Source organism: Arachis ipaensis, chromosome B04 (genome assembly GCF_000816755.2).
Source record: "Arachis ipaensis cultivar K30076 chromosome B04, Araip1.1, whole genome shotgun sequence".
NCBI classification, from domain to species: Eukaryota; Viridiplantae; Streptophyta; class Magnoliopsida; order Fabales; family Fabaceae; genus Arachis; species Arachis ipaensis.
Window position 1 is genome coordinate 79,498,048 of NC_029788.2, and position 13,665 is coordinate 79,511,712.

At 36.5% G+C, this 13,665-nt stretch overlaps 1 protein-coding gene across 1 annotated transcript in view; it reads right to left on the bottom strand.

Moving 5' to 3' along the window:
• The window catches only part of LOC107639421 (PRA1 family protein A1), a 6,797-nt gene extending 4,500 nt beyond the window's left edge, over nucleotides 1-2,297 (bottom strand). Inside the window, exons 1-3 of the mRNA XM_016342915.2 lie at nucleotides 1,912-2,297; nucleotides 1,427-1,467; nucleotides 1,261-1,339 (exon numbers count right to left, since the gene is read on the bottom strand). Of these exons, the coding sequence (XP_016198401.1) occupies nucleotides 1,261-1,339; nucleotides 1,427-1,467; nucleotides 1,912-2,069 (278 nt within the window). The 5' untranslated portion in view covers nucleotides 2,070-2,297. The remainder of the gene's footprint in view (nucleotides 1-1,260; nucleotides 1,340-1,426; nucleotides 1,468-1,911) is intronic.

Sequence of the window (13,665 nt, forward strand, 5' to 3'; positions counted from 1 at the left end):
GTAGCAATCAGTTAAGCACTTTTACAAAGTAAAAATGTGACAGATAAGTTGAAGACTTCATAGTTTAAACTTTCGCAAACTGATAGATCCACTGATTTATGTATAACATCAGTTAAAATATTTTAGAAATTGTACAGAGGTAAATCTTATCAGGAACTTTACTCTTTTAAGCCCTTGCCATTTGAGAATAACCAAATATTAATATATCTCGTTTTTATCCATCTCTCCTTTCCTTCTTATCAATATCGCAGCCAAAGATAAACTATTTTATTTTTCCATGAATTTATAGAACTCTCTTTCCATGGATACAAATCCCTGATCTATTTTCCAAAAAGATCAAATGAAAAATGCCATGTTGAAGTTCTCAATAGTCAAAACTAAACAAATCATTAGCCCGTTACTAATTTTCTTGGACCACCCTCTACATCTAACCATAAGACCACCTCAACTCTAATGCAGTCTTTTCTAATCTTTTCTATTTGCTTCCCACTCATCCATCTAAGCATCCCCATTTCCCTATGCAACATTACTGCTCTAATGGTTGTACCATGAGATTTACGTTTAAGATTTACCCACTATAGCGACCTAACCATAATTTGTCAGTATAAAGGTACTATAACCATAATTTTCTTATTATCCTCAAAACAAATGCAAGGACGAAGAAGTCAAAAAATGGATTTAACATTATATTCATTATGATGCATGATGGGTACTGATCCTGTTGTAAGTTATGTAACAACAACAAATAACATAGCTTTATCTCACTAGGTAGGACCAGCTGGCCAGCTACAAAAAACCAGTCCATATTAAACTTTTTTCCTTAAGGTTTCTAAGAAGCATGTTTCTGTATGAAGTTACACTATGAAGATTACACAATAATATTGTAAATAAAAGATGCATAAACACATTAATTATATCATCATAGCTATACCCAGCAAAATATGGCATCTGCATTGCATAAACATAAAATATAAATTGGTGGATTCTTGATTGAACTGTATCGCTAAAGTATGATCTTGGGCTATTTGATCTAAAATTGAGGCATGTGTTACTATTTTTGCACAACTATAAAATCCAGTGTCTGGATACCAAGCCTAAAGTAGGCAAAAGAAACCAAAATGCAAAATGTTCAACAGATACAAAAGTTTTGCCCCCTAACTAGTCCAGCACCATTGGACTTACCTAATGTTTGTTAAAACAAGTGAACTCTGAAAACAATCGTATTTTGTTGTTTTATTTATGAAGAGTAACACAGCTAACCTGTCATTTAGGAAAGCGATGCTAAGGGCGGTAAGAAGCGCAGCTACTATAGCCAGTGGCCTCCGAAGAAAACCCAATACTGCAATTTGAACCTCAGATGTGAGACAGGAAGGATTTCATCAAAACCTTGAAAATGAACAAATGATATTTCATTATAACTACTTACTGAGAACAGAAACAATCAAAAGGAAGTAGTTGGTCCGATAGCTGCAAACACAAGCATAACAACATTATTGTCCAATCCAAAATACCTTCCCTTAGTGATAGTAAGCTATTTGCCACAAACACAAACACATCAAGAAATTATTATTGCTGGAAAAAAAAAAAAGAAAAGAAAAAGATATCCTATCATATCATATAAAGAAACTCATCAAGATGTGGAAAAAGGTTAAGGACACAAGATATGATTAAAATAACAAGATATGATTAAAATAACAAATAGATAAAATAAATTACATTTCGCATCCTAATAATTTTAGTTAAGCTATTAAAATCTGAAGCTTTTTCAGTGATTTCAATAACAAAATTTAGTTCCTTTGGGTGAATCATACAATAAAATTCCAGTTTCAAATTTTCGAAATTGTAATGATTGTTAAGATGACAACTGAATTATAAACAAGATTGTTTGTAAGGGAACAAGAAGTAAGGTACTAGTAGAGATTGCATTTGAAGCGGCTATCCCATTTGGAGGAGGATCTCGGCACCGTGAACCGCGAGAAGAACTCCGACAAGGGACGCGGCGGCGACGACCAGTCCACCTCCCGGAGAGCGTCCACCAGATCCTCCGCTGTAACATTTCCCCAATCCATGACTGCCTCTCTCTCTCTCTCTCTGTATGATTGATGCGAGAGAAAAAAAACCCTAGCTATGCGAGAATCAAATTGAATACAAGAAATCGAAGGAAGGGGAAGAAGGAAGTGTTCAAAGTTAATAAGAAAACTGAAGAGTGAAGAAAACAAGGGAAATGAAGGGGGGGCCAAAAAACAAAGCGAGATTGTTTTCTATTCTATTTTGTGTTGCTTGACTTGTATTCTTTGTTCATATTTTTAAGATTTTTAAAAATGTATCAGAAAAATTGATTTCATAGATGTTTGAGCCCGGATTCGAACCCGAAACCTCTAATGTATGAGACCAGCGGGATAAGTGTATACTATAGGATTTTCATTTTAAATAAATAAAAAAATATTTTATTTACTGAAATAAATAATTTATAAAATAATTACGAAAATAGGTCGCATCTCTTATCTCGTTTACAGTGTAAATTGATACGTGATAAATTATAATGTTTACAGTGTAAATGAAATACAGTAAGATATTTTTAACAGCTATAAAAGAATGTGCAACCCTTGATATTCTCCACATATATTTCATATCTTCTTCTCTTCCGTTTTTTTTTTCCAAAAAATAGACAAAAATGTCCAGTAGTAGTGGATATGTGGTTGTCTGTGTGTATCCCAATTATTGTATAAGAAACAGTGACAATGGGGTGATATTTGAGTGTGATAATCCATTGCTGTTACACACTCGGTGAGTAAGTTCCTTGTCTGAGTTGAATAGTCTAATATTGAGTAACTTTGGTGGTTTAGAGAGAAAAGAGATCGGATGAGGTAGGGTATAGGTTGCTAGCACCGTTCAAAAATAGAGTTTTTCGGTTTCGTCTATGTCGCCTCCATGACGACGAGTATGTGCGCCTCATGTTTGACATCCATGGGAGAATCATGGCGGAACAAGTAATGGAGCTTTCTGCGGAGGTTAGTGATGTTGGTGGCAGTGGATCTGTCCACTCGACCTTTGTGATGGATGACCCACCTCTTGCACCACCATTAATTCATGTTGCTAGTCCAGTGAAAGACATGAATGTGGATTATGAAGACTCTGGCAAGGAGTATTTTGCGGATAGCAACGATAGTGGTTTTTCTGAAGATGAGGAGGAGGAGGAGTTTGTGCAAAAGACGTCAGCCGAGGCAGCAGTCCGCTATGTTTCGCCCTCCCCCTCCCACCCGATTTCGACGTTATCAAATGTACCAAGTCATTATCATGCATTGCATATTGACGCAATGCATGAGAAATCTTTGTTTTCTAACACTGGAGAAGATTATTACAACCTAAACAGTGGGGTGGAGTTTTGGGCCGGCTACAGATTCAAAAGTAGAGATGCAGTAATGTAGGGTGTAAAAAACTACAGCATTTGCAGAAGTCCTAAGTACCAAGTTGTCGAATCGGATCTATTAAAGTACCATGTGCATTGCCACCAATCTGTAGCTGGATGTCCTTGGAGTCTCCATGTAGCCCTCTAACAGAATCTCGAATATTGGTGAGGTCAAGTTTAATTGTGGCATATTTACTCATTTATGATTGTTATATCTGGTGTAGTTTCCAACCATAAATGTTTTATTTCGTTAGGGAGGTCCGGAGGATTGGTGGATCGCATACGTGTTTAGCACCCAATATGTCCCAAGACCACCGACAGTTGGACAACACCCTCATCTGCAATGTCATCTTATCGTTGATATAGTCCAACCCATCCATCAGCATTCCTGTCCTACAGGATGTAGTTCGGCAAAGCTATCACTTCAAACCCTCATATAGAAAGGTCTGGATGGCGAAGCAAAAGGCAACTGCACAAATATACAGGGACTGGGAGGAGTCATACAACAAAGTGCCGAAGCTGCTACACGTACCGCAGAGTTTTTGTTCTGGAACAATATGTGAGTTCAGGGTCTTACCTTACTATGATGGGCACCTTATGGTCCATGACTGTAGCATATTTGACAAAGTATTCTGGGCCTTCTCATTTTGTATTGGGCTTTCATGCATTGCAAACCGTTTGTTTCTGTCGATGAAAATCCCTGGTATATATCCAAGACATTAATAGCGGAGTGTAGCCAGCTATTCTATCGTGCCTCGATGTGCTGTAGAGCACAGAAAATGGTTGGTCTATGCAAGCACTGCCGAACCCCAAGACAGACCACAGCACGTCTGAAAGTCGGCAAGTAGTTGCAGCCACCAGAGATGGACCAAATTGTTCGACTTGTTAGTCATCAGGTAACCCCCATCAGTAACATGATGTAACACCTAACATGATGTAACACCTCGCATACTCTCAGAGGGTGTCTGGATTAACGGTATCGGGCATATGTCAGACTCGCTCCTGAAGTCATGTCAGCTTCAAGGAGAAAGACTCCTTCCTCTGCGCTTCCTGCTGCTGAATCACTGGAGGCCTGCCACCAAATAGTTTCTCCACCAACTCCCAGGTCTCAGTGCCGTACCATCTGTAGAAATCATGGAAGCACCCCACTGGCTCTCCATGCGCGCGTAGCTGATAAGGGAATTTTTGATGGTATAGAATTTCACAAATGAAATCTCGTTGCAAGTATAGTTCTAAACCAACAAACAATCCTCTCATGCAAAAATTTGTTTGTCACAAGTATAGACCCCAATAAAAATAATAACCGAAATATTCAAATCTCGGGTCGTCTCTCAAAGAAATTGCAGGAAAGTGTTCTTGTTATTGGTTATGGGACAAGTATTTTAGGGTTTTGAATAAGGGACATGAAAGATAAACTGCAAGAAAGTAAATGAAACTCAAATGATAAAAAGGTCTTGGCAAGGATTGATGGTTAAGGATCTTTATCCTTGTTACTAACCACAACATGATACTTGTAAGGATCAATCTCATTAAGTCATCCTCTAACAAGTGAAGGAAATTCAAATGAGTTACACAAATCCTAATCCATAAGTCCTAGCCACTCACTAATTAACTTAGTGAAAGCTAGAGTCAATGGACACCAATTGTCACGACTTAGACATTAGCAACTCAAGTTCACTTAAGTTACCATCCCAAGCCAAGAACACAAAAATCCACTCTAACATCCTTTCAAGCATTTAATCAAACACTTGGAAGGCATAAAAGGAAAGCAAGATAAGGTTGCAAGAAATTTAAATCTACAACTACCAATTGCAAGAAATTAACAACAACAACTCAAATCAACAATAAAGGAACATGAAACATAAATTGCATTAAAGAAAAATAAAAGGAACAAAGTGCATTAACAACAAAGTAAACAATTACAAGAAGCAAAATACTAAACAAGGAGAGTAAAAGTAAGGGAACAAGAAATTAGAAAGGAAAAGTAAATCAAAGCATGAATTAAACCTAGATCTAAGAAATCCTAATCTACATCTAACCTAATTCTAGAGAGAAGAGAGAGCTTCTCTCTCTAGAAACTAACTAAAGCATGATGAAAAACTAAACTATGTGCTCCCCCTCCCCCCTTGACTCCTCTTGATTTCTGCATGTAATAGGCTCAGAAAATGAGTTGGATCTGGGCCTGGGGAAGCTCCGAAATCGCCCCAAACGTTTTTACTTTAATGAAGTCACGTGCGAGCATCGATGCGTACGCATGGGTCACGCGTATGCGTCGATTGGCATTTTTACTTCCCACGCGTACGCGTCGCCATGCGACTCCATATTCACGCGTGCGCGTAACCCACGCGTGCGCATCGGTGAATGCACTCCCAATCCTTGATTTTCCATGATTTCTCCACTTTGCATGCTTTTCTCTTCATTCCTTTGATCCATTCCTAGCCTTTTGAACCTGAATTCACTAACAAACACATCAAGGCATCTAGTGGAATCAAAGATGAATTAAAATTAACCAATTAAGGGCCTAAAAAGTATGTTTTCACACTTAAGTACAAATTAGGAGAAAATCATGAAACCATGCTATTTCATTGAATAAATATGGGAAAAGTTGATAAAATCCACTCAATTAAGCATAAAATGTACCACGAAATAGTGGTGCATCAAATCTCCCCACACTTAAACCAAACATGTCCTCATGCTAAACCAAGAAAGAGACAAAGGATATCATCATTTATTCAATACAAATAAACTATATGCAATCTTCCTATATGCAACTACCTAAATGGATGCAATTACTTAGTCAAAATAAATCAGCTTCCAAGAAAGCATATATAAGCATATGGGCTAAAGGTATTAACAACCAAGCTAAACCCACAATTGAATTGAGTTATTAAAGATTTTACAAACTTACAAGAAAAGTGATGATTCTAGGTGAAAACATGTAATTGAGCGATCGAACCCTCACCGGATGTGTATCCGCTCTAATCACTCAAGTGTATGGTGTTGATCCACTCAATTCTCCCCTAATCATGCTTTCCAAGACTTGTTTTTCATCTAACAATCAACAATTATTTCATGCATGCATACAAATATCATGAGGTCTTTCCACAAGGTTGTAATGGGGCTAGGGTCAAGGTAGGGTGCATATGATCAAGTGAGCTTGAAATTTGAATCTTTGATTAACTTAAACTTTCCACCTAACCTATATAATAACCTATACAATTCTGAACAAACCTAACTACCCATTCTTCACTTTTTTCACACACTCATGCATTCTTTTCTTGATCACAACTCATATGCATTGATATTATTGAACTTTACTTTGGGGCATTTTGTCCCCTTTTTATTACTTTTCTTTTTCTTTTATTTTCTATTTTTTCTTTTTATATATATATATTTTTTTTTTCTTTTTTTTTTCTCATTTTTTTTCGTTTCGCAATAAAGTATATACAAAAGTATCAATGCATATGGTTTTACATTTAATTAGCACATGAGTATGTACCCATTTTCCAAGATCTTTAATGAAAATACCAAACACACCTTTTTTTCAACCAATGTCCCAAGTTTCCCCACACTTGAATGATACACACTCACTAACCTAAGCTATCAAAGATCCAAATAACGGATATTTATGATTTTTCGCTTCAAGGCTTGTAATGTGCTAATATTAAGAACAAGTGGGTTAATCGTAGGCTCAAAGTTGGTTAACAATGGAAGATAAAAAGTAAGGCTGTTTGGGTAAGTGAGCTAATTGAAACAATGGCATCAATCATATAAATACATGTCTACACAAAATAATGGACATAAAGAATCAAACAAATCAAAGATTACAATCAAAGAAAGAGAATAATCACACAAGAAGGAAAAATAGTGGTTATAAGATGTAACCACACAATTAGGCTCAAATCTCACAAGCTTGTGTTCTTAGCTCGAAACATGTTCCACAATGTATAGTTCAAGCAAGTTCGATGAAAAATTTTTACTCAAATCAATTAGGGTGCTCAATAGATAAAATTTTTGAAAAATTTCATTATTTTGACTAAGCTTATTATGTATATATATATATATATGCGAAATAAGAAAATGCAACAAAAAATCTTAAAAGACTAAAAATGAAATGCAAAAGTGTTGGGATTAGAAATTTGTCACCCAAAAGCGCCGACTGGTCGGACGACCTCTCCACACTTAAAAGTTTACACCGTCCTCGGTGCATTCAAAGATGAGCAAGGGGGTACGGCGACTTGCCGAGTTGCCACCTTCAGCTGGTGGATCAACCAGTTGCTGCATGTTCTTTGTCCCGCTTCCGTTTTAGCTTATAATGACTCATCCTGAAAATAGAAGATAGGATAGTAAGAAAAGTAAATGCAAAAGTAAGGAAGCATAAATTGTTGGAATGAGGTAATGATCACTAGAATGAAGTGAGTGACCCAAAGTGTGACATGGATAAAAGTAAGTGTGTGAATTCTAAGATGCATGCGGTCTAGAACACCCACTAGCATGGAAGCTATGTCACAATTACACAAAAAAGAACATGCACTTCAATCATTCTAGTGTGCTTGAGATGCTCTAAACTCGTAGATCAAAACAACCACACAAGCAATAAAGAAGCATGAAAGCATTCAAGCCAAAAACATGTGGATGCATATGATCAAGAAAAACAATGCATTAAAATAAATGCACAACATCCATCAAGAAATTGCCTGCTCAAATAAAAGAATTCAAATCACATGTTGGCCAAATCATGTAATTCAAAAGACTAAAAAAGCTTGAAGGCAATGTCATTCACTTGGTATTCACAGTTGTGCAACAAAGAGACTCAAAACCAAGTATCAAAATATAACCTCAACAATAAAATCCAACAATGAATATCCAAAATCATTAATGCTAAAATAGCATTCAGTTAGTAATAAGTAGCAATAAACAGCAAACAATATTAATAATCCAACACTTATTATGAAAAACAAAAAATTGATGAAAATTAAACTAACTAAACAACAAACTATCTAAAAGGAATGGTTGTAAATGGTGTTTGGTAGTGTTGGATGATGGGTAAGAGAAGAGAAGAAGAGAGAAGAAGGAAAGAAATGGAGAGAAGATGAGAAAAGAAGGTGATGAAGAAGTGCAATCCACGCGTGTGCGTGCAGCGACGCGTGCGCGTGGGATGGTGAAATGGGAGCGACGCGTACGTGTGTATCACACGTACACGTGTGTCACGCGTACGGCTTATTCAGAGAGACGACGCGTACGCGTGGGTAGGCTTGTGCCTCGCGCACAAAACGTGCACAAAGTAGGCATAAATCTCTGGATTTTATATGAAGGTGAGAATTTTGGATCCACACATACACGTGAATGATGCGTGCGCATGGATGGTCGAAAAGCTTGGGGGCACGCGTACGCGTGGGTGACGCGTACGCGTGGATGGTGCTCTGTTTTTTCAAAAAATTTCCAAGTTCTTGCACCAAACCAAGCATTCCAAACCTCCAAACAGCTACTAAAACACCATAAAACCTTATTTAACATACCAAACTACCAAATAAACTCAACAAACCAATCAAAACAAGAAATTAAACCAATTCTACCAATATTTACAAAAGAGAAAAATGAAAAGATGTTACCATGGTAGGGTGTCTCCCACCTAACATTTTTATTTATTGTCCTTAAGTTAGACTTATGGGGAGCTCCTCATCAAGGTGGCTTGTGCTTGAAGCCATCTGTGAACATCCACCAATGCTTGAGTCTCCAATAAGCTCCATTCTTCAAAATCAATAGCTCTAAGCTTTGATGGAGTTCTTCACAAACCATGAGCTCCCAAAATTGATTCTCCTTATGCGATCCGGGATCTCACACTTTGTTTTGACACTCGTCTTTAAATTGATCATCATTAGTCCATCCGGGTGCTAAGCAAGATGAATTCTCAATGAAGCAACCCTTGCTTTTTTAAGCCTTGAGCATGCAACTATCATGAACTTTGATTCACAATGCCAACCACTAACCATCTTTCTTTTGCTCTTAAAGCCACAAAGAGCTCTAAGTTGTCCATCTGTCTCAAGTAAATTATATTCAAGTGGGCTAATTAAGCTTAAAGATGAGAGATTTACCCACTTGAATGAAAGAATGGATGGTGATGGTTTGGGAAGAGGTGTTTCCAATGCCCTTACAAGCTCCACTCCCTTGTGTTCTTCCTTGATTACTTCCACCTCTAAGCAAGCTTCTTCAATTCCAACCTCTTCCTCTTGATAGCTTCCTTTCAACTCAATCTCTTCTTCATTGCTTACCAAGGACATGGGAGGTCGTACCAATTCTTCTTTAATCTCTATGTCAAGTCCAATGGGGGAGGATTCAATTGTAGATAAGAATTCACCAATGATTGAATCCATCTCTTGATTAACCTCTTCAAAATCTTCAACCATGATATGTTTTGGAGGTTGTACACCCTCCTTAACATCAATTTCAAGTTTCGTGGAAGAGGGCTCCATGATGCTGCATTCCCATGGATTTTTAACATCTCCTAAATCTTCTACCACTTCTTCCTCTTCTTCAACAATCATAACTTCCTCCAATTGTTCCAATACAAAATCTCACTCCTTATTCTCCACCGGAGTTTCTAATCTCTCCTTCATACTATGCTCTTCAAATGATTCTCCACATGTGGCCATGGGAGTTCCTTGAATGCTCAAGCATTGGGAGGCCAATCGACTTGCTACCTCATTTAAGGCGGTCGTGAACTCTAGTACCTCCATTTGCATCTCTTCTTGCCCTTAAAGGATAAGACTAAGGGTTTCATCTATTGGAGATTGGGGTGGATAGGAGGGTTCATTTTTTTGGATAAAGGGTTCATAATAGGAAGGTGGTTCTTCTTGGTAAAGGTATGGAGGTGGTGTATATGAAATTTGTGGTCCTTGGGAGTATTGATGTTGGAATTGTGGTGGCTCTAGGGATTTTCTTACATAATGGTCACAAGAATGAGGTAAGGGTGATTGGTTATATGATGGATGAGGGTCATAGGAAGGCATTTGGTAGAAAGGGGCTTGTGAGTATGGTTGAGGACTATGTTGAGGATGAGGCTCATAGGCATGTGGTGATGGTTGTTGACAAGTACAATGAAGATTACCACATCCACTAGATTGATATGCATAAGGAGTGGAAGTATACCTATACGAAATCGGAGGAGGTTGTTGCCAAGAAGATTGTCCATAAGCTTGAGGCTCCTCCCACCTTTGATTGTTCCATCCTTGGTGCATATTCTCATTGTAATCTCCACTTCCTACAACATAGTTGTAACCAAACTCATAGCCAAAAGGATGAGAATTCATGATAGCAAGAGCAAGTGAAAACAAAATCAAATAAGAAACAAGAAAACTAAATCCTAAAACTAGCAAAAACTAACAAAGAGACAAAAGGCAAACATACTCACATATACACATATATACAATAACCAATAACAAGCGCACATTTGCAATTCCCCAGCAACGGCGCCATTTTGATGAAGGGATTTTTGATGGTATAGAATTTCATAAATGAAATCTCATTGCAAGTATAGTTCTAAACCAACAAATAATCCTCTCATACAAAAATTTGTTTGTCACAAGTACAAACCCCAATAAAAATAATAATCGAAGTATTCAAATCTCGAGTCATCTCTCAAAGGAATTGCAGGGAAGTGTTCTTGTTATTGGTTATGGGACAAGTATTTTGGGATTTTGAATAAGGGACATGAAAGATAATTTGCAAGAAAGTAAATGAAACTCAAATGATAAAAAGGTCTTGGCAAGGGTTGATGGTTAAGGATCTTTATCCTTATTACTAACCACAACATGATAATTGTAAGGATCAATCTCATTAAGTCATCCTCTAACAAGTGAAGGAAAGTCAAATGAGCTACACCAATCTTAATCCATAAGTCCTAACCACTCACTAATTAACTTTGTGAAAGCTAGAGTCAATGGACACCAATTGTCAAGACTTGGACATTAGCAACTCAAGTTCACCTAAGTTACCATCCCAAGCCAAGAACACAAAAATCTACTCTAACATCCTTCCAAGCATGGGTCACGCATATGCGTCGCAATGCGACTTCAAATTCACACGTGCGCGTCGTTCCACGCATGTGCGTCGATGAATGCATCCCAAATCTTTGATTTTTCATAATTTCTCCACTTTGCATGCTTTTCTCTTCATTCATTTAATCCATTCCTATCCTTTTCAACCTGAATTCACTAACAAACGCATCAAGGCATCTAGTGGAATCAAATGTGAATTAAAATTAGTAAATTAAAGGCCTAAAAAGCATGTTTTCACACTTAAGCACAAATTAGGAGAAAATCATGAAACCATGCTATTTCATTGAATAAATGTGGAAAAAGTTGATAAAATCCACTTAATTAAGCATAAAATGTACCACGAAATAGAGATGCATCAGTAGCCCGAGGTAGTACACAACGTCCTGCAGGGTGATAGTCCACTCACCCAATGGCAGGTGGAACATGTGAGTCTCCAGACGCCAGCACTCCATAAATGTCATGATCAAGGAGTTGTCAAAGACGAAGTCCCTAAGTGGCACCGTGTCATCGAAGCCAACCTCCCTCAAATAAGGGACGATGGCGTTCGGTGGTGCAAGTGTGTGACTCACTCGCCGAGAAAGAAGTAGGTGAGGCCTCTGACAAAAAATAAATTAGAAAAATTAGAAAAATAAAATCCCAATAAGCATTAACATAACAAACTGATTTAACTATTATGTACATTTATTTAGCAAAAGTTTACAAATATGTACTAACTAAATTTATTTAAATAAAACTTTGTACGTTAATAATTACTAAGTTAATTAATAAACATCTTCTCAATACGTTAATTAAAATAAAAATATTTACTAAAGCAATTGATAATCTAATTAACAAACTTTCACTCAATAATTTAATTTAGATAAAAATAAAATTACATAATTGTTTACTTAACAAATTAACTTCATTAACGACTAACTTAATGTTACATCTAAATACATATATTTGCTTAGTCTCATAGTAAATTAAGTTAAAAAATAACTTTTATTTGGATAGTTAATAACTAAATTAATAAATTAACTTCAAGAAAATATCTACCACAACATTTAATATCTAAATTAATAATTATGTGCTTAATAACTTAATTACAAAAAAAATCAGAACCACATTCATTAACACGTACGTAACAAATGGAGTTTCAGTAATACCTAAAATCGTACCTTATCAGTGAACTGTTGCTAATGATACATTCAGCCACCTAAACCATAAATTGTATACTAATGATTGGCAAGTATCCTAACCATGGCTATACATATATGCGATAACATAAACGTGAAGATAACAAAATTAACCGCGAAGTCGGCTGCCCCGATGACGTGCTATGTCGCGTTCAGTCGATTGACGTCCGGATCACGTGCATCTGCGCACGCTATCTTAGAGTTACTCAATAATATGGTCGGAAAAGAATAGAAGAGAGAAAAAAGTGGTTGAGAGGTTGAAAATGGGCCGGAAACATCACTGTGAACGATATGTATATATAGGCCGCACCCACTCTTATCTCATTTACAGTGTAAACAAGATAAGTTTACACATATCTCGTTTATACTGTAAATGAGATATACACATGTCATTTGATCTATCTTATCTCGTTTACACTGATGCGACGTACTTTTGTAATTATTTTACAAATTATTTATTTCATTAAATAATTTTTTTTTATTTATTTAAAAAAATCATATACTATACACGTCTTAACTTCTAAACCCGTTGCAAACTCACCGTGAACTCCTGCTCTGGATGCGCAACCAACATTCTCAAGGTGGTCGCAAACGGCTTTTTATTTTGGGATTTTGGATTTGAAGTTTTACACATAAATAACAATGTCACGCAATTATGTAACTTTTAGAATTTACTACCTCATCCTTTATCACACATATTTTAAGTATTAACTCTAAAAAAAAAAAAAAAAATCCTCACGTAAACTAGATATTATACTTTCAAGTTTAATGTTTTGGCTATCAAGAAAATAGTATCCAGTTGTCAATATCAAGTCTTTCAAAGAGACAACAGGCTTTTAACTTTTAACTATTCCCAAAGAATAGGGAGTAATACTACAAAAAAAAAAAATGTTGATCATGATTCAATCTAGTAAATCTACTATACCAATAGTGATTAATGCTTATTTGAATGTCATGTAGCTTCCGGAAAAAAAAAAAGAGTTATCAAAATTCCTTTTGTTATATGTTTATGTAATTTTCCGGT